Source organism: Natrix helvetica (assembly GCF_964273705.1).
Source record: "Natrix helvetica genome assembly, chromosome: 5".
NCBI lineage: Eukaryota > Metazoa > Chordata > Lepidosauria > Squamata > Natricidae > Natrix > Natrix helvetica.
In genome coordinates, this window is record NC_138551.1 from 146,880,767 (window position 1) to 146,902,014 (window position 21,248).

General features: G+C 44.5%; 2 protein-coding genes across 4 annotated transcripts in view; one reads left to right on the top strand and one right to left on the bottom strand.

The window, feature by feature from the left end:
- Nucleotides 1-9,349, bottom strand: part of NMNAT1 (nicotinamide nucleotide adenylyltransferase 1) — a 26,766-nt gene extending 17,417 nt beyond the window's left edge. Inside the window, exon 1 of one of the 2 annotated variants that reach the window (XM_081955511.1) lies at nucleotides 9,032-9,349. In XM_081955511.1, the coding sequence (XP_081811637.1) occupies nucleotides 9,032-9,317 (286 nt within the window). In that variant the 5' untranslated portion in view covers nucleotides 9,318-9,349. The remainder of the gene's footprint in view (nucleotides 1-9,031) is intronic. The other variant, XM_081955512.1, reaches the window with a different exon arrangement.
- On the top strand, nucleotides 9,220-19,142 carry LZIC (leucine zipper and CTNNBIP1 domain containing). Of its 2 annotated transcripts, none has more exons than XM_081955520.1 (7): nucleotides 9,220-9,355; nucleotides 10,219-10,344; nucleotides 11,335-11,470; nucleotides 13,335-13,433; nucleotides 14,000-14,095; nucleotides 15,665-15,746; nucleotides 17,436-19,142. In XM_081955520.1, exons 2-7 carry the CDS (start codon nucleotides 10,244-10,246, stop codon nucleotides 17,492-17,494), a joined length of 573 nt encoding a protein of 190 aa, XP_081811646.1. In that variant the 5' UTR covers nucleotides 9,220-9,355; nucleotides 10,219-10,243; the 3' UTR covers nucleotides 17,495-19,142. The 2 variants fall into 2 exon arrangements, with proteins under 2 accessions (XP_081811646.1, XP_081811647.1); XM_081955521.1 differs by having other exon boundaries at nucleotides 9,235-9,355; nucleotides 10,151-10,344.
- Nucleotides 19,143-21,248: the final 2,106 nt, after the last annotated feature.

Sequence of the window (21,248 nt, forward strand, 5' to 3'; positions counted from 1 at the left end):
GGAAAGGAAAAAGGAAAGGAAAAAGGAAAGAAAAAGGAAAGGAAAAAGGAAAGGAAAAAGGAAGGAAAGGAAAGGAAAGGAAAGGAAAGGAAGGGAAAGGAAAAAGGAAAGGAAAAAGGAAAGGAAAAAGGAAAGGAAAGGAAGGGAAAGGAAAAAGGAAAGGAAAAAGGAAAGGAAAGGAAAGGAAAAAGGAAAGGAAAAAGGAAGGGAAAGGAAAAAGGAAAGGAAAAAGGAAAGAAAAAGGAAAGGAAAAAGGAAAGGAAAAAGGAAAGGAAAGGAAAGGAAGGGAAAGGAAAAAGGAAAGGAAAAAGGAAAGGAAAGGAAGGGAAAGGAAAAAGGAAAGGAAAAAGGAAAGGAAAAGGAAAGGAAAGGAAGGGAAAGGAAAAAGAAAGGAAAAAGGAAAGGAAAGGAAAGGAAAAAGGAAAGGAAAGGAAGGGAAAGGAAAAAGGAAAGGAAAAAGGAAAGGAAAGGAAGGGAAAAGAAAAAGGAAAGGAAAAAGGAAAGGAAAAAGGAAAGGAAAGGAAGGGAAAGGAAAAAGGAAAGGAAAAAGGAAAGGAAAAAGGAAAGGAAAAAGGAAAGGAAAGGAAGGGAAAGGAAAAGGAAAGGAAAAAGGAAAGGAAAAAGGAAAGGAAAGGAAAGGAAAGGAAGGAAAGGAAAAAGGAAAGGAAAAGGGAAAGGAAAGGAAAGGAAAAAGAAAAAGAAAGGAAAAAGGAAAGGAAAAAGGAAAGGAAAGGAAAGGAAAGAAAAAGGAAAGGAAAAAGGAAAGGAAAAGGAAAGGAAAAAGGAAAGGAAAGGAAGGGAAAGGAAAAGGAAAGGAAAAAGGAAAGGAAAAAGGAAAGGAAAAAGGAAAGGAAAGGAAGGGAAAAAGGAAAGGAAAAAGGAAAGGAAAGGAAAGGAAAAAGGAAAGGAAAAAGGAAAGGAAAGGAAGGGAAAGGAAAAAGGAAAGGAAAAAGGAAAGGAAAAAGGAAAGGAAAGGAAAGGAAAGGAAAGGAAAAAGGAAAGGAAAAAGGAAAGGAAAGGAAGGGAAAGGAAAAAGGAAAGGAAAAAGGAAAGGAAAAAGGAAAGGAAAGGAAAGGAAAGGAAAGGAAAGGAAAAAGGAAAGGAAAAAGGAAAGGAAAGGAAGGGAAAGGAAAAAGGAAAGGAAAAAGGAAAGGAAAAAGGAAAGGAAAAAGGAAAGGAAAAAGGAAAGGAAAGGAAAGGAAAGGAAAGGAAAGGAAGGGAAAGGAAAAAGGAAAGGAAAAAGGAAAGGAAAAAGGAAAGGAAAGGAAGGGAAAGGAAAAAGGAAAGGAAAAAGGAAAGGAAAGGAAAGGAAAAAGGAAAGGAAAAAGGAAGGGAAAGGAAAAAGGAAAGGAAAAAGGAAAGGAAAAAGGAAAGGAAAAAGGAAAGGAAAAAGGAAAGGAAAGGAAAGGAAGGGAAAGGAAAAAGGAAAGGAAAAAGGAAAGGAAAGGAAGGGAAAGGAAAAAGGAAAGGAAAAAGGAAAGGAAAAAGGAAAGGAAAGGAAGGGAAAGGAAAAAGGAAAGGAAAAAGGAAAGGAAAGGAAAGGAAAAAGGAAAGGAAAGGAAGGGAAAGGAAAAAGGAAAGGAAAAAGGAAAGGAAAAAGGAAAGGAAAAAGGAAAGGAAAAAGGAAAGGAAAGGAAAGGAAAGGAAAAGGAAAGGAAAAGGAAAGGAAAGGAAAGGAAAAAGGAAAGGAAAAAGGAAAGGAAAAAGGAAAGGAAAGGAAAGGAAAGGAAAAAGGAAAGGAAAAGGAAAGGAAAGGAAAAAGGAAAGGAAAAAGGAAAGGAAAAAGGAAAGGAAAGGAAAGTTTGCACAGGTCTGAAAATATGCAGATTGCACAAGCAAGTAAGAGAAACGAAGGCATTTCCCAGTGGGAAAATGAAAGTGCTTGGCACTAGTAGAAATATGCAGAAATGCAATGTTAAAAGGCAAATCTATTCAAAGGTACATATACTAATATACTGTACATTCAGCAGAATTCAGCAGGGGCCGCCAACAGGGAAAAAGATAACTCTTGGGCAAAACACTTGTATACAATATCAGAATTGTGCCTTCCAACTTACGCTCGAAAAAAACCTACCATTTATGAACTCGGAACACATGGTGACTGGCCTACCTTTCCCCCCACCCAACCTCCCACCCCATCTTCTTTTTCAGACCCAAATCTTCCCACTACTGCAACCAACCCCTTCTCTACAACCTGGTGGGAAACATCATCCTGACGTTTTTCGCGATAGGTGGGTGAAGGCTTCCAGCAGCTCTCCAAAGCATCAGCAGATTACGGCTCCTCTTAACCCCCATCAGGATGCAATGCGTACCTATCCCCCCCACCCCCCCGGTCACCTCAGAGCTAGCACAGCCTTGAAAAAAAGAAGTTTTGCTGCAGAAAAAAAACAGGGGGGGGCAGGGGTGGTATTCACTTACTTTCCCCTAGCGGTTTGCAAAAATGTGTGAGCGCCCCCCCTGTTGTGACCGAGGCTTCCCAAGAGCCTGAAGCAAACTCCTTGTCCTGACAAAAACCCCTTTTTATTAATTGACTGTGGATTCTGCTCATTCACCTCCAGCAAAGTCTTTCGAGGGAGGATTTACGGTCACAGACGTTATCTGGCTTGGAGAGCTGCCAGGCCAAGATCTGCAGAACATGGCAAGGAGTCTTGGAGAGTCACGAACCAATGAAGCGAACTAATGGTCTCCTGCAAACTCCCCTCCCCTTTTGCTCCTCTTTGCTTCCTCTGCGTCCACCCGTCGCCTCACTCCTGTTCTTTAGCTGTTCCCTTCGTCTGGCAACTCTGCACATGCGTCAACTGGGAACAGGCTCCAGCTGTTCCTCTGCCTCACTGATGTCTGCCTCCGGAGGCAGCTGATAACTGTCAGACGGCCTTAGCCCCATCTCTGCCTCCGACACAGAGCCCTCCTCAGAGCCTTCCCCAGACTCCACGACTGGCCCATGTTCCTCCCCAACCTCCTCACTGTCCGAATCTGCTGCCAGCTCTGCTGGCCACTGGCGGGCCACAACAGCCCCATTCACACATGTGCTTGGCCTTCGGTGCATTGTTTGAAAACGTGCCTAAATAGGACGGTATAGAGCCACGATTTCCAATACTGGATCGGGCGAACCGGTCCGAACCATCTGAATACCACCGCTGGTGGGGGAAGAGTGTATACTTCACATGAACAGACTGAAACGGATGCCATTCAGGATTGACCAAAGCTCTACCTGTTGCTTCTGCCTGCATGCCCATCTCCATAAGCTAATTCTCTCCCTTACTCTCTTTTAGGGCTGGCTTTGATCTTAGCCACGACGCCACACATCCCATGGGAGCTGAGAGCCACAATCTTGGTTTTTGGACTTGCCTCTTTCGCAGAAGGAGCTTACATCACCCTGCTCACTGCCTTGGCCCCGCAATGTGTACGTAGCTCATGTCTCCGTCAGATTTCATCCCATTGTGGGGAGAGGGGGGGAACCCTCGTACAGGCAGTCCTCAACTTATCACTATTGTTGCTAAGCAAGACCAAACTTTGCAACATTTCATGACCGTTGTTAAGTGAATCACAGTCGTTAAGCGAATCTGGCTTCCCCCGTTGACTTGGCCTGTCGGGAGAATCGCAAAAGGGGATTGCGCCATCCCAGGACACCGTCCTAAAGATGAACTCGTTGTCGAGCACCCGGATGTAAATCACATAACTTTTTTTTCGATGTCATTGTAACTTTCAACGGTCACTAAATGAACTGTTGTAAGTCGAGGACTGCCTGCACCTGAGTCAGACAAAACCTGGACTGTTTAATATACTTCTACGAGGTCATTTACCACGGAGGGATTGCATTAGACCAGGGCTCAGCTATCTGTGGCTCTGGAGCCTCATGTGGCTCTTTCATCTGTCTGCTGTGGCTCCCTTTTGCCGGTCGGCTCCCCAATTGATAGGGCTTTTGATTAGGACAGACAGAGGACGCCGTGCTAGGAGAAGACTGTATGGTGGGAGAACTGGACTTCCAGTCAGCAGAGGAAAAAGGACACCATGCCTAGGAGACTCTACAGCAAGGGGCAGCAATCTGTGTCTCTGGAGCCACATGTGGCTCTTTCATCCATCTGCTGTGGCTCCCTTTTGCCGGTCGGCTCCCCAATTGATAGGGCTTTCAATTAGGACAGGCAGAAGATGCTGTGCTAGGAGAAGACTCTATGGTGGGAGAACTGGACTTCCAGTCAGCAGAGGAAAAAGGACACCATGCCTAGGAGGAGACTCTACAGCAAGGGGCAGCAATCTGTGGCTCTGGAGCCGCATGTGGCTCTTTTATCCATCTGCTGTGGCTCCCTTTTGCTGGTCGGCTCAATTGATAGGGCTTTCAATTAGGACAGGTAGAAGACGCTGTGCTAGGAGAAGACTCTATGGTGGGGGAACCGGACTTCCGGTTGGCTCCAGAATTGAAGGGAGGGGGCCTCCGATTAGGACCTGAGTGGCTCTTTGAGTGTTTAAGTTTGCTGACCCCTGCCTTAGACTGATTAGAACTGAGAAGAAATTTCCTGAGAGTTAGAACAATTAATCAGTGGAACAGAAGTTGCCTCCAGAATTGTGAATGCCCCAACACTGGAAGTCTTTAAGAAGATGTTGGATAGCTATTTGTCTGAAACAGTATAGGGTTTCCTGCCTAGGCAGGGGGTTGGATTAGAAGACCTCTAAGGTCCCTTCCAACTCTGTCACTCTATTCTATTTTTCAAGGAAAGGTCTCTGATCCAAAAAGAATGTCTGTTCTGAAACCTAATTCCTCGCACCGGAGGGTAATTCTGAATACAGACCGCTTAAATTAAAATATTAGAAAATATTTGTATTTCCTTTATCATAAATAATATATACATACACCTATCTTTTCTAGGCCAGAACCACTCCTGAGCTCTATTATCTCTCGATGATTCTGTCAGTGGCTAGCATAATATCAGCCAGTAAGTATTGTGATTTCTCAACAAGTTGGCAGTGCGCTACATGCAATGATCTGTTTTTTCTTTTAAATCAGCTGATTTCCAAACCCGCATCAAGTTGGTGCCGAGACACAGAAGCAAAATAGGAGGGAAATGAAAGGATCACATTCATCTTTTAAATCTGTGCGGGTGGAAAGAAATGAGACCAAACCTGCCTTTGTTTAATACTAGCTGACAATCCGGCGTTGCCCGGGTATTTATTTATAGGGGGAATATGCCTGGACCAAGCGTGATTTCTAATGTTGGATTTTCCCCCTTGCCAGAGGGAGCCCCCTTGTGGAATACTGTGGAAGCTGTTACTGTGGCAACTCCACTGTGCTGTACAGTAGAAGCCACTTTACGGCACAACATGCTGTATCTTAACAGAACACCAAGGGGTGTTAGGGGTGTCTTACCCCCACAGTATTTTTCTCCAGAGAGTAAGTCATCTGTATAGCAAGTTTGGTTGAGATTGCTCGAGGCGTTCCAGAGTTATGCTGAAACACACACAGATAGACAGACAGACACGCACCTCAGAGGTGTCTTACCCCCACAGTATTTGATTCCAGAGGGAACTGGCTCAATGATGGTCATAAGTCGAGGAACTATCTGTAATGCTATGCCTGTGATTTTTTTTGCATTTGGATAGAAAATACGTATCATTCCTTCACACTGTGGGACTTTCTCTCTTGCAGCCTATTTTTCCTTCTTGGGATTATTCTGGCTCGCCAATGTCATTTCTCCTGGACTGGTGCTGGACAAGAAAGCCAAGACTGGAATCTGTTATGAACCAGTCTCTGAATGCAGTTGCCTGTGGCACGTCTGACTGGCCATGTGTGTTGTGGCCCGCCAGTGGCCAGCAGAGCTGGCAGCAGAGTCGGACAGTGAGGAGGTTGGGGAGGAACATGGGCCAGACCTGGGGGCTGAGGAAAGCTCAGACGAGGGCTCTGCGTCGGAGGCAGAGAGGGAGCTAGACAGCAGTGAGACAGAAGAACAACTGGAGCCTCTTCCCAGTGTGTGCATGCGCAGAGCTGCCAGAAGACAAGAACAACTAAGAAAGCAGGGTCGACTTGGGAGTAAAGCCACATCTTGGAGGTGATTGGTCTCACCACCCACGGGGCTTTTGCAGGAAACAATTCAAGAGTGGAAAGTTCTGCGTGTGATTATAAGAGACTCTGCCAAGAGTTGCCTTGCCCTGCGTTTGGAAACTAGTTGTCAGCGTTTCAAATATCATGCAGAATTACATCAGAATTCAAGGCAGAGCTATCCTTAAAGTTCCAATTTAATAAAACAGACATGTTGGCATTGTGCTATGAATTCCCAAATCTGATTTGCTTCCTGGGATTCCACCCAGTTGAAAGTTCATGATCTTATCCCCACACCCACAATCCATCACATGGTCCAATCTTCTTCTTCCACGCTGGTACCTACACCCCTCTGCTTCCGGTCAGGTGTCGAGGTGCGGAGACAAAAGATGACCTTGAGCTTCTAGAAAGAATGACAACAACACATTCCACAAATCTACTCCTTTCTATTCCCCCCTCCCAACTACTATACTAATGAAACAGCATATGAAAATAATAGAAAGTGTGGCAGGCCATAGACCCTAAAAGAAACATAACTACAGCGAGATAAGGTTCGTGTTGATAAACATTCCTCTGAAAGACAGTTTGCTGAGCCTTGTGGACTGTGAATGAAAGGAATTCACAGTTGTGTAAATAAAAGACATTTTTGCTGGGACCAAGACTTTGCTTCTTGCTTTTTAAGGAAGCCTGGGTCAGAACGATGTGCAACCACTGGACCCAATGAAACAAATCTTTCTGCTAGGGCAGGATTCTACCTTGGTTTCCTTTTCATTGTTAAGGAGAAGACAAGAACATCCCTCGCCCAAAGGAACCCCCAGAAGGCCACCAAGGATACAGTTATGGAAGCTTCGGGGACGGTTTAATTTAAATAAAGTTGCAAGGTGGGCCCACTACATCAATTCCAAAGCAGCATTTTTTTTAAAGAAAACACTTAGGTTTAGATAGTTTCAGGATTAAATTCTAGGCAATATGTGTATCATCTCTCAAGCAAGGAATTTCAATTTCAATTTCAATTTTATTTGATTTCTAGACCGCCCCCTCTCCCCGAACGGACTTATTAAATTGAAGAAAATATATCTTTTCTCAATATACAATCACCGTGCTTCGAAGAATGGCCTTTTGAGGCTGCAGCTGGAGGTGTGAAAAACCAGGAAAAAACATTCATGGTTTGCAGTAGTGATTACACCATCCTTCCACGTACAATGTGAATAGGGTAAAGGTTCCCCTCGCACCTTCCTCGGGCTTTCGAACTGCTAGGGTGGCAGAAGCTGGGACAAGTAATGGGAGCTCACGCCATTACGTGGCAATAGATTCAAACCTTCCAACAAGCTCAGCATTTTAGCCACTGAGCCGCCATTCACAATCTGAATGCCTAAATATCCTCAAAGGGCATGGCAGCAGCTCCATAAAGCTTTCACAGGATGATCGGAAAATGTGCCACTGACTTATTCTACTATACAGTCACAAGTTGGATGACCTTTTCATGTTATCTAAGACCCTTAAATAAATAAATATTAATAAATAAATATCCTTTTCTTCTGTTGAGCAATGAAACAACAATGTCCCAATAGCCTCAAAAGGGTTAAATTGCTCTAAGAATATGGCCTAAAAGTGACCTACCCAATTATGTGCCTTGGTGGCGCAGTGGTTAGAGGGCAGTACTGCAGGCTACTTCTACTGACTGCCGGCAGCCTGCAATTTGGCAGATCGAATCTCACCAGGCTCCAGGTTGACTCAGCCTTCCATCCTTCCCAGGTGGGTAAAATGAGGACCCAGATTGTTGGGGTCAATATACTGAGTCTGTAAACCGCTTAGAGAGGGCTGTAAAGCACTGTGAAGCGGTATATAAGTCTACATGCTGTTGCACATAGGTAGGTAAAAGAGCGATGGTTCCGGAGAACCAGTAGCAGAAATTTTGAGTAGTTTGGGGAACTGGCAAATACCACCTCTGGCTGGCCTCAGAGTGGGGAGGGAATGGAGATTTTACAGTATCCTTCCCCTGGAGGGGGGAGGGAATGGGGTTTTTGCAGTATCCTTTCCCTGGAGGGGGAGGGAATGGGGATTTTGCAGTATCCTTCCCTTGGAGTGGGGAGGGAATGGGGATTTTGCAGTATCCTTTCCCTGGAGGGGGAGGGAATTGAAATTTTGCAGTATCCTTCCCCTGGAGTGAGGTGGGAATGGGGATTTTGCAGTATCTTTCCCCTGGAGTGGGGAGGGAATGGGGTTTTTGCAGTATCCTTTCCCTGGAGGGGGAGGGAATGGGGATTTTGCAGTATCCTTCCCTTGGAGTGGGGAGGGAATGGGGATTTTGCAGTATCCTTTCCCCAAGAGTGGGGAGGGAATTGAAATTTTGCAGTATCCTTCCCCTGGAGTAGGAAGGGAAGGAGGATTTTGCAGTATCCTTCCCCTGGAGTGGGGAGGGAATGGGGATTTTGCAGTATCCTTCCCCTGGAGTGGGGAGGGAATGGGGATTTTGCAGTATCCTTCCCTTGGAGTGGGGAGGGAATGGGGATTTTGCAGTATCCTTTCCCCAAGAGTGGGGAGGGAATGGGGATTTTGCAGTATCCTTTCCCTGGAGTGGGGAGGGAATGTGGATTTTGCAGTATCCTTCCCCTGGAGTGGGGAGGGAATGGGGATTTTGCAGTATCTTTTCCCTGCTACGCCCACCAAGCCACGCCCACAGAACAGGTAGTAAAAACATTGAATTTCACCACTGATACACACACACACACACACACACACACACACATATACTTGTACGTGTATACCACAGGTATAAGTATATACTTGTATGTGTGTGCGTGTGTGTATATACATACATAATTGTGTACATACTTACGTATATACATACACCTGTTGTCTTTTACATGTTGGACAAACTTAATAAAATAAAGTAAAATAAATCATGGCCTGCCGTGGCAGGCAAGGATCTCCCCCACCCTTCCTGCAGCCACCCAGCCACCCCTCCAAAATTGGGAGGCTCCCCGAAAGACGCCTTACCCGGTCGGCAAGGATCAAAAAGAGGCGGGGTCCACAACGGCTTCGCCCCTGGAACGAAACTCCGCGGTCGACAAGAAGCCAAAGAGGCGGAGAAGCGGCTCGAGCGAAAGCGGCGCTCTGATTGGCTCCGCGGAGCGGAAGTGCCCCTCTGGTCCGTCGCCCAGGAAGGTTCCCCCGTGGCTTCCCAGCCGGAAGTGGGGCGGGGAACGGTCCTTTCGGCTAAAATCCCCCCCTCTTCCCAAAGGAGAGATGTGATTGAGGGAGTGGGCGGGGTTCGCTTTCTCATCCACCCGGGCGCGGCTGGAGAGGAAGGAGTGTGCGTGGGTAAGGGAGGAGGGGGGGGAAGGTTTCCCTGCGGGGCGAGGCCAGGTCGTGGCAATGCGGGAGGGGGCTTCATAGGGAGGAGGGGGGGCTATCCGATAGGAAAAAGGGGTGGGTGGGATTGGGGGGGGGGGCTTCGAAAGCGCTGAACCTGAGCTGAATCTGCAACTGGAAAGCCCTGGGGTGGGGCCTCCGCCCCCTTGGCAGCATGCTAAGATTGCAAACCCCATTGCTAGAATTTAAAAAAAAAAAAAATTAGCATCCCTCAAACCTGACAATAGCACTTTTTCTTGGCCCCAAATGCCTTTCAGGGAGAGTATTTATTTATTTTATTTCATATACGTATTTATTTCGTCAAGCGTGAATTGAATAGCAAGATATAAGTATAGGCGTTAATGTGAATACATGAAATGAATAGGAATACAAGGGGAAATTAGGACAGAGACGGTAGGCACGCTGGTGCGCTTATGCACGCCCCTTAAGAAGAGAGAGACACTCCCTGGAGAAGAGCCTAATGCTGGGAACGATGGGGGGGGGGGGCAAAAGAAGAAGGGGAAGATCGAGAATGAGGTGGATGGATGGAGTCACCGAAGCTGAAGCTTAAATGGACTCCAGGGGATGGTAGAGGACAAGAAGGCTTGGAGGAACATGGTCCATGAGGTCGTGATGGGTCGGACACGACTTCCCAACTAACAAGAGAGAGAGGGGGGAGAGATTTTACCGCGGAGCAGCCTAAAGGCCACTCTGATCTGAATAAAAGGCTCTGCTGCAGCCTCTTCCACTTTCTGTTTGTTCAAGATTTCTACCTATTCATCCTATGGCAGGGCCAGTCATTTTTAGCCGATCGTACTTCTGTCTCTTGACAGATGTCTGTGTAGCCCGTGACTCAAAATGGCTTCGAGGGGAACCATTGAGACCAGCAAGTTGAAGCAGAACCTGGAAGAGCAGCTGGACAGGCTGATGCAACAGCTGCAGGATCTGGAGGAGTGCAGGTAAGGGACAGTGGGGCACCCGCCCTTACGGACATGACGACTAAGCTTCCACAGATCCTTGGATCAAACATGAGGCAAGTTTCAGAGATTACCAGCTCTTGAAGTTGAGGTGTGGGGTCTTGATTCTTCTGCTCAGCAAAATGACTGCTCCCATGCTTCTGTCAAGCATCATGGATAGGCCCCCATAGCATCATGTGGATACCTCCTGTATCAAACCCAAGTCAACGATTTTGCCGAATTCCTTGGCTGGTGAAACCAAATATTTATTTACTGCAATTATTTTCATCAAGCGGAGAGTCAGGATTTTTGTGAAGGAACTTCAGTGGTGTGTGTGTGTGTGTGTGTGTGTGTATGCACTTGAAATGATTCTTTTTAATGATTTTTTGTTTTTTAAGAGTATACAACTGTTTTGTGTGTCTCAGCTTAAAAGTGCTGTTTGTAATAAGCAGAGCTAAATATTCTCTGGTGCTCCAAATAAGCCATCTGCTGGTGTGTGTAGCCCCCTGCCTCAGCTTACCCATTCTGGCTAGTTCAGGTGGGTTAGTTACCCTACACTGGGAATAGAGGTAGTCCTCGACTTACAACAGTTCATTTAATGACTGTCCAAAGCTACAACGGCACTGAAAAATGAGACCTATGACTGTGTTTCACACTTAGGACCATGCAGCCTCCCCATAGTCACATGATCAAAATTCAGACACTCGGCAACTGACTCATATTTATGACCTGACCTGGGGTCATGTGACCACCTTTTGACCAGCAAAGTCAATGGGGAAGCCAGATCCCCTTAACGACCGTGTTACTAACTGAACATCTGCAGTGATTCGCTTCACAAGTGTTGCGAGAAAGATAATAAAATGGGGACAAATTCACTTAACAAACGTCTCACTTAGCAGCAGAAATGTTGGGCTCAATTGTGTTCGTAAGTCGAGAACTGCCTGTAGGCTGCGAAAGGCAGCTAAAATCCCTCGGTGATTGGCTCCCTTGCAGAGACGAACTGGATGTCAGCGAGTATGAAGAAACCAAGAAGGAAACGCTTGAGCAGCTGAGTGAGTTCAATGACTCCTTGAAAAAAATTATCTCTGGCAACATGACCTTGGTCGATGAGCTTGGTGGGATGCAACTGGTGAGTATTTGGCGCGATTCGGGTGATTGCAGGTCAGATGTCTCCTGCAATGGATGGCACCTTCCCTTTTGTTCAGAGCAATGGAAGGATGGGCATTTTGAGCCTTCTTCCCGGCAACTTTAGACGTGCAGCCTGCACAGCTCACAGCAGAGTCGTAGAGCCAGGAGGTTGGGGAGGAACATGGGCCAGTCCTGAAGTCTGGGGAAGGCATAGACGAGGGCTCTGCGTCAGAGGCAGAGAGGGGTCCAGGGAGTTATGTGCTGTCTCTGGAGCCTCCAGAGTTGGAAAGCAGTGAGGCAGAGGAATAGGCTCCTCCTGTTCCCAGTGCGCGCATGCACAGAGCTGCCAGAAGGCAAGAACAGTTAAAACAGAAGGGACGACTTGAGAGTAAGGTTTGGAGGTGATGGGCCCCTCCCATAGGACATAAAGGAGGAGCAAAGGCATACGAGCCTTTGCAGGAAGCAATTTGGTTCATGCTGGTCGGTTTACCTTCTGAGAATATGTTTGGACTCTTTGCTCGTGTGTCCTTGCTAAGCCAATTGCCAATTTAGTCTTTGGCAGCATTTTCAAAGAAGATAAAAGGTGGGTGCTTATCAGCCTTATCCCAAAGGAATTTGGCAACTCTTTACTACTATTTGGAACTCATTATGAGCTGTGAATGAATATAAATTCACAGCCTTTGAAATAAAAAGAGGGTTTTTGGACTTAATTGTGTGCGTTTTACTGTATCGGGAATCCTAGGTCAGAACAAGACGCTGTCACCTGCAGAAGGTCACCTGACTTTGCAGGGTCAAGGACATTGCAACACATTTCTCCATCTTGCAGGGGGTGGACGGTGCAAATGAGAGACAGTATGTACAGGTAGTCCTTGACTTATCAGAGTTTGCTTAGTGACCAAAGTTACAACAGAACTGAAAAATGTGGCTTAGGACTGTTTTTTCAGTTACGACCTTTGCAGCATCGCTTGATTAAAATTCAGATGCCTGGCAATTGGTTCTTATTTATGACCATTGCTGTGTCTCAAGGTTTACCTCATCCCCTTTTGAGACCTTCTCACAAGCAAAGTCCAGGGGGAAGCCAGGTTCACTTAACAACCGGCTTGCTAACTTATTGATTAACAACCGTAGCAAGAAAAGTCGTAAAGTAAGGCAAAACTCACTTGACAAATGTCTCAGTTAACAACAGAAATGTTGGGCTTAACTGTAATGCAGTTTGAGGATTGACAAGTCCAGTACAGCAAGATTAAAGAACTAATATGAGCAATAATATTAGTTATAAAATAATAATGACTACGGAAAGCATGTTGATGCTGAGCTTGTCGATCAGAAAGGTCGGCAGTTCGATTGTTCGAATCCCTAGCGCCGCGTAACGGAGTGAGCTCTCGTGACTTGCCCCGGCTTCTGCCAACCTAGCAGTTCGAAAGCACGTAAACAATGCAAGTAGAAAAATAGGGGCCACTTTTGGTGGGAAGGGAACAGCGTTTCGTGCGCCTTCGGGAGTTGAGTCATGCCAGCCAAATGACCACGGAGACGTCTTCAGACAGCGCTGGCTCTTTGGCTTTGAAACGGAGATGAGCACTGCCCTCTAGAGTCATTAACAACTAGCACATATATGGGAGGGGAACCTTTATATGGTGTTCTGGTTTTATAAATTAATGACTCAGATATTAAAAATGGCAAAAGTTGGCTGCTTTTTAAATGACTAATGAACAGGAAGCATCCCATGTGCCGATAGCAAAGGAACTTCTTAGAGGTTCAGTGCCCCTTGCTAGTCATAGAAATAACTCACGATAATATTTATATCCACGTAACAAGAAGTAGCCTTGTCTATTAATATTCGTTACAATTTACATTTTATCTTTTAGGCTATACAAGCAGCCATCAGCCAGGCTTTTAAAACTCCGGAAGTCATCCGTATGTTTGCCAAAAAACAGCCTGGGCAGTTGAGGACAAGATTGGCTGAGGTGAGGATGAGTCCTTTTTTTCTCCCCCAAGCAAAAAAAATGCTGTTCTTTAATAAGTCAAGGACATTGAGCGTGTTCACCATTTGCCTTCTGAAAAGCAAAATATTTTGGGGGGCAGGACGGATGCCAATGCGGTGGTTTCATTTCGAGAATCGGGGTCCCAGCTGATGTGCTCCATTTTATTTCCCCCATCGCTTTTTAAAAATCTTATTTTTTAATAGATTAGTCTAGTCTGGGAAACGTGCGTGGTTAACCATTATTAAAAGGGGTGGTTTTTTTGTCCTATTTGTGAAAGTTGCTTAAATCTTGCACTGGTTGCAAGATTGCAACGCTGCCTGATTTGGCTTGGAGCAATATGCACAGCAGGTTTTGCTGTCTTCTTGCTCGGGTAATGATGTCATTCCGGAAGCTGAGAGCCATGTTGGTGCGAAGGGAAAAGTGCTCAGGCGTGCTTTCCCAGCTCCCTTGTGTATAACTGATTCCCAGTCGCAGGTGCAGGCCAACTTTATCCTCAAGCGCCACGCCTGCAATTTAGAGGCTGATACGACTTCTCCTTCCCTGCTTAGATGGACAGAGACCTGATAGTGGGGAAACTGGGACGAGACCTCTACACTCAGCAGAAGGTGGAAATCCTCACGGCTCTCCGGAAGCTGGGAGAAAAGGTACTTCAGGGGGGCACCTCCTTCATACTTTGTCCCTCTCTGGTTAGCGTTCTTTAGCCTGACACTGCCACCGCCGTCCCTTGAATTCCATATAGGTTTGATTTTGGCGGGCTCGATTAAAACAGGATTTTTCTTGCTTCCTCTGATCTCAGTGTTTCAATTGAACATAGCAGAGTTAAGAAGATTTTAATGTAGCTTTGTCTCAGTTGACTCTGCTTGGCCATTCTGCTTTATGAAACCTTATGGTGTACTTTATCTTGAAAGGGAAGTTGTGCCCTAGATAGTAAGAATAGAATAGAGCAGAGCAGAACAGAATGCAGAATGGAATGGAGTGGAAGGGAAGGGAAGAGAAGAGAAAAGAACAGAATTCTTTATTGGCTAAGTGTGGTTGGACACACAAGGGATTTCTCTTTGGTGCATATACTCTCAGTGTACATAAAGAAAAATAAAATAGAATACATTCATCAAGAATCATAAGATACAGCACTTAATGATAGTCATAGGTTACTAATAAGCAATCAAATTATGCTAGGAAACAAAACAATATAAATTTTAAAGATACAAGCAACATGATTATAGTCATGTGGGAAGAGATAGGTTGAACTAACTAACTCTATTCGTATGTATTACACAGTACAAAATCCAATTATATTAGTTTTTTAATACGACAGTTTCCTGTTCTGCATGAAGTACAATACAATAATACAATACCAGAGTTGGAAGGGACCTTGGAGGTCTTCTAGTCCAACCCCCTGCCTAGGCAGGAAACCCTATACCATTTCAGACAAATGGCTATCCAACATCTTCTTAAAGACGTCCAGTGTTGGGGCATTCACAACTTGGGTATCCTTCCCAAGCTCTCTCCTTAAGTTTATTGAAATTAGCTCTCTTAAAGTCCAATGCTCTAGTTTGACTTTGTTTTACTACTTGTGTTTGCATAATGTTGAATTTCAGTATTACATTATCGTTTACCCCCAAGGTTCCTGTAGCTTCAACACCTTCTATCATTTCCTCTGTTAGTGAGAGGAAGTCACAGAGTACACGTTTCTCTCTTCATATCATTTAAATCAGAGGTAATTCAACCTTGGCACTTTAAGATTAGTAGACTTCAACTCCCAGAATTCCCCAGCCAGCATTGGTCCATAGGTCTTAAAGTTGCCAAAGTTGGAGGCCCTAATTTAAAGCATTTGATGGCATCACAAACACCTTAAGGTGTTCTTTTCTCCTTCTGCTGAATCCATTAAATCACTGATAGCAATAGCACTTAGACTTATAGACCACTTTACAGTGCCTTTACAGCCCTTTCTAAGCGGTTTACAGAGTCAGCCTCTTGCCCCCAACAATCTGGGTCCTCATTTGACCCACCTCGCAAGGATGGAAGGCTGAGTCAACCTGGAGCCGGTGAGATTTGAACTGGCAAATTGCAGCTAGCCGTCAGCTGAAGTAGCCTGCAGTACTGCACTCTAACCACTGCCCCCCCTCGGTTCTATGACTGCTGATTCAATTGAACACAAAGGTACCATATAAATGTTATATAGTCAACCCTGTTCGCTTTCTCCTTGTTTTCAGTTGACCCCCAGCGATGAAATTTTCCTTTCAACGAACGCAGGAAGTGCCCTCAGCCAGTTTGAGAAGGTCTCGACTGATCTTGGTAAAAATATATATATATATTTTCCAGCTCATTTTCTACCCACCACTCTTTCAGGGCTTGGGAGTGTCAGTCCCACACCCCCTGGGAGAGGAAACAGCTGTTGTTTCTCACTCCAAATGTCAATTAAGAGCATTTAAACGGGGATTAGTTTCTGGTTATGCTTCTCTCACATAATTCAGAGACAGACAGACAGACAGACAGACTTCTTTATTGGCCAAGCGTGATTGGACACACAAGGGATTTGTCTTTGGTGCAGATGCCCTCAGTGTACATAAAAGAAAAGATACATTCATCACGAATCATAAGCTACAACACTTAATGATAGTCATGGGGTACAAATAAGCAATCAAATCATATTAGGGAACAATATTAATCATAAGGATACAAGCAACAAAGTTAGTCATAAGTGGGAAGAAATAGGTACTAGGAAGGAAGAGAATAATAATAATAGCAATACAGTCTTAGTAGATAATTTGACAGTGTTATGGGAATTAGTTGTTAAGCAGAGTGACGGTGTCTGGGGAAAAAGTGTCCTTGTGTCTAGTTGTCTTGGTGTGCAGTGCTCTATAGCATCGTTTTGAGTGTAGAAGTTGAAACAATTTACGTCCAGGATGTGAGGGGTCTGTAGATATTTTCACAGCCCTCTTTTTGACTCGTGCAGTGTCCAGGTCCTCAATGGAAGGCAGGTTGGCAGTAAGTAAGCAAGAAGGTGCCACTTACACACCCAACAGAAAGAACACCAATTAGAAATGGGTCAGAAACATCGACAGGTAGTCCTCAGCTTACAACCATTCGTTTAGTCACACCAGCACTGAAAAAAAGTGACCGATAGCCATTTTTCAGACTTGCGAACTTGGCCGCACCCCCATGGTCACGGGATCAAAATTTGGATGCTTGGCAACCGGTTCATACTTATGACGGCCGCAGAGTCCCAGGGTTCTGTGATCAGCTTTTGTGACCTTCTGACAATCAAAGTCAATGAGGAAGCCAGAATGGCTTAACAATTGTGTTACTAACTTCACCAATGCTGGGATTCACTTTCTTGTCGCCACAAACTGTGGCAAGAAAGGTTGTAGAATGGGGCAAAACTCAACTGTGTTGCTTAGCCACCGAAACTTTGGGCTCAATTTTGGTCGTAGGCTGAGGACTAGCTGGGAATGATTCGTTTTTCTGAGCGGTTATCACAATCTTAGCCGCTCTGAGATTCATGTCTGATCTTAATCACCATGCAAACCATGATCCCCTTAGCTATTATCCCTTAGAGTTCACTTCCTCCTCTGAGCAGCAGCCATGCCAGTTAGACCTGATCAGACTTCAGGAAACTTATTCAGCCAAGGGAACCTGGTTCAAAACTTAATTGGTGCTTAAAAGTTGTATTTTATGGTCAAAATGCCTACCAGAATAAGAACTTGGCCTTTTTTTTCGGGGAGGTCTTATTATTTTTGAGGTGCAGGAGGCGGCGAGCGTGGTCACCTCATGGCTGCTGCTGTGTTGCAATATTTTGGGGGAGGGCTTATTTTAGCGCATGCGCTCCAAAGCCCGATTGGACTTATTATCCGAGGAGGTCTTATTTTCAGGGAAACAGGGTAGGACAGAAAGCAACTTTCTTACATCCTATGTCAGATTGCTGTTCAAGAAGGGACATTAAAACGAATTTTAATTTGTTTGCTTGTTTTCCTTTGACGACAGGATCTGGGGATAAAGTCTTCGCCCTGGCAAGCGTTGAGGTAGAAAAATCAAAGCAATGAAGACTCTTTTTTTTTTTGGGGAGACTAGATGCATTGGACTCTTTTTTTAAAAAATCACGTTGTATTTGTGTGTTTCTTACAACCCTTTTGTAATATTTGTTATTCTGACAGTGAGTTAACCTAAAACAAACAGGTCGCAGCCTTTTCAAAGTCGGCAACACACATCTTGCAGCTGAAACGCAGAGGTACTTTCTAAGAAAAAACAAAAAAAAAACACATTACGTCCTAATTTGCCGCTTGTTGTCAAGCTTTTGTGCAGATCTGAGAGGTTGGCTCCCTCGCCTTCTGTGTCCCATCAGGTGCACTCTGACGAGTAAAGTTGTTGCACGCAATGAGACAAAGCCTCTCTCTCTCTTTTAGCAGCCTTTCCATCTTTTTACAGCTGCGTATGTTGAACTGCTTGCAGAAAATTGGTCATATTTATTTTTATTTTTTTAAAAAAAAATGGGGAGTAGGGGGCTGGTGGAACGCAGGCAGCAACCCTTGGTGGAAATTGTGCCTCTCTCAAAACCTAAGATTGCCTACAAGCCAGCCGCCTATTCTTCTAGCCCGTTTGATGTCGCCGGGTACGGCTGTACAGCAAAGACACAACTGCGGGCAAACAATAGCACCCCTGTAAGGGATTTTCTGGGCCAGTTTAACTTTGACAGTGAGCACAGTGGGAAGCAGCCGAAAGACGCAAAGGCCTCTGGCTTCCCTTGTGCAGCTCGTAGTGTTACAACTATAAGCTATTGTTCTTCCTATACGTTGTAAGCGGGGAATGAAACGGTGTCTTAAATAGAAATAAGGGGCGGTAGGGGGCCCTCCCTATACGAGTGGGCTGTGCCGTTTCCTGAACAGAGGTTTCTGCCTCTCTTAGACCTCTCAAACTCTTGTTTTGGGACGAAGAGTTTAGCTTGAATCGGGCAACATTATGAATGTGTGGCAGTCTCAATGCTGTTTGCCTTGGGAAGCAAGCTGATATCACCAACTAAATACATCTTCTGCTCCAAGTAGCCCCCTCAGAAACAAAAGTGTTGCTATTACTGCATCTTTTCAACCGTTTTCAGCCCCGTTCCAACTAAACCTGTTGAGCGGCCAGTTGAGAAAATCTCCAATTAAAACAAGAAACAAAAGGGGCGATTGTATTTTTGCTGGCTTTGCAAACATCGATCTATTTTGGAGGAAGGCCTCTGTGCCCCCAAAACATCCCCCCTCCCCAAAGGGGGGAACCCAGTTCCCATGTTGCACTAAGTCATGCTGCGGTTGGCTGTGTTTTGCTTAGCAGCCCTGTCATCGGAGGTTGAGTCAACAAGGTCATTGAACCAAGCTTTAAAATGATCCGTTAAAAAGGGGACAGTAAGGCACCTAGAGCGCCAGGGAAACAGTCAGCCCATCACTTTCTATAGCAAGACTGTTCCTGTTGCGATGGCTGAATAATGGCCTGGCCAGACCAACAGTTTGTAGCAGTCTCGTTACCGATGGCTAAAGAGTTTGTCTGATCCCTGCAGAAGGCAAGCTTTGCTTTATGCGATTGCGCCTGACTGTCACATCAGCTTTCAACAGGTGGTTCCTCCTGAGCTGGCTTCTCTTGTTATGCTGCATGGACTCCCCCCTCCTTTTTGCACATGGCTCATCTGACTTTAATAAACCATCGCTGAGAAACGCATTTTATTTTCATTGTCCGTTTATATTTCTCCCTTCCTCTCGTCCTTTAGAAAGCACCAGGGTCTTTCAAACAAGACATTCGATTTTGATTGCATTTTGCGGGAAGAAAATAACAGCTTGTTTCATGTTTAGCTTTCCGCATTTGAGATTTTTGCTTAAAGTGGTTATAAATACAGCCTAAGGAATCTTGAAGTAGACATTGGGTGGTAGGCGAATCGTTTTTAAAATCCTCTCTGCGAGCAATCTAAATTATGTAAGATCCGGAAACGGTTAAAATATTTGTCTAATTAGACACGTTACTATTGAAGGAGTTGTATGCTAGTGTGACAGGCTAGGAAAAATAGGCATTCCACCTCTTTCTGGATTTCTGAATATACAGGCTATTTCCACGCCTAAACACTGGTTAGAAGGAATTGTATTTTGTGAACTTTCTGTCCTTTTCTCTACTATTCCGTTTTCCCTTTCCTTTATTAAATGCTTTCCTTTATTAAATGCTTCTTTGCTATAGCCTGGTCAATCTCAGAAAACCCAACCCTTATCTGTGAAATTCCTAGCACTTAAGTGGTTTATTTGTTTTCTTCCGGCAAGCCTCTTTTCTCTTTTCTTTTTCAATATTTGTGTGTGATACTTAGTGATGTAGTAACATGTAAAATAGGATAGTTTGACACGATGAGATTATTTTAATCGTAATCTTAAAACTGTTAAAATACCACCCCTTTTAAATGAGATTTTTTTTTAAAAAAAAAATCAAAGATGCATCCATTTGATTTTTTAGCTTCGTAACAATTTGCCTTAAAAGTTTCCCCCAAATAATAATTTTTATGTGTGTTTATCTGAAGCGAAATACTAATTACCTGAGAGGTGGGCCTACATTGTCTAATGTTAAGAGGTTTTTTTTCAAGTCAATTTTTTTATTTTCTGCTGCTTATACGTATCAATTTGTGAATGGTGTGATACTTGGGTATCATACGTTTCAATACAAATAGGCATAATATTATCACTTATAGTTCTTGCATTTCATTTTCATTATTTCATATTGTTTACACATACCTTTTATTACTGCCATTCAGTTTCTAAACCTCCCTCTTGTTCTTTCATATATCTTAATATATTAATATATATGCTATTATTTCCCTCTTATTTCTACCTCTATTTTAACTTCCCCCCCCATGTCACTATAATATTCAAAGACATTTCTTTTCTATTTCCCATCTTTCACCTGTTTTATTATTCATATTTCCCTTATTTAGATCTTCACATCTATTTATGTTAAAATTTCATCCTCCGTTCTTTCATTATTCAATGGCTCAATGTACACATCTGGTTCCGATCACAATCATTTAACATCTTATTGTTAAAGTTTGTCTAATGTTAAAGAGTTGTACGCACTTCTCCCAAAAGGGAACCGTGCGGAAGGATGCCGTTTTAAGTGCTGCTGGGCTTTGAAGGGATGGAAGCAACTTGTTGGCTTCGGAATCCGTGCCTCGGATTTTGAGCCTCTCTTTGTTCTAAATAGGAACCTTTCAACCCTGCACCAGTCTGATGCCTGTGTTGTTGTTTTTGTTTTGTGGTTGAGAGCTTTCTAACGGAGAGCAGAGTCCCTCTCCTTCAGCAATTACATAATCAGCCAAACAGGGACAAGGCAGGGCCATATGGCATCTTTTGAAGAAAAGGGGGAAAAAAAAGCATCTGAACACCTTCAAAAGGCCCCTTGGTCAGTTATAAAAGGCAAACAGATGCCTTAATTGTAACTCTTCCCTCCTCAGATGAAGAGGAAATAGCGGTAGACTCTTCTTCCTTTCACACGGCATGCTAATTAATGAGCCTCCAACCGAAGGATCCCAGAGCGATGCTTCCAAGCCCCTTTTTTTCCTCCCAGCCTGCACGCTCTTCTTAAATAATTAATTGTCATTGCTGCCTGCTGTTCCCGGTGTGTGTACGTGCTCCCAATAGTCTCAGATCGCAGCGTAGAGGCAGCCTTCCAGTTCCTGTCTGCCGCTTTGCTTTTGCTCTTTTTAAGGGCTTTCATCTTAAGGTCTTGGGAAGCCGACACAGGTTGTCAATTTTGGAGCCGCTGGGCTTTGATGTCCTTTTTTAAGTGCTAAGA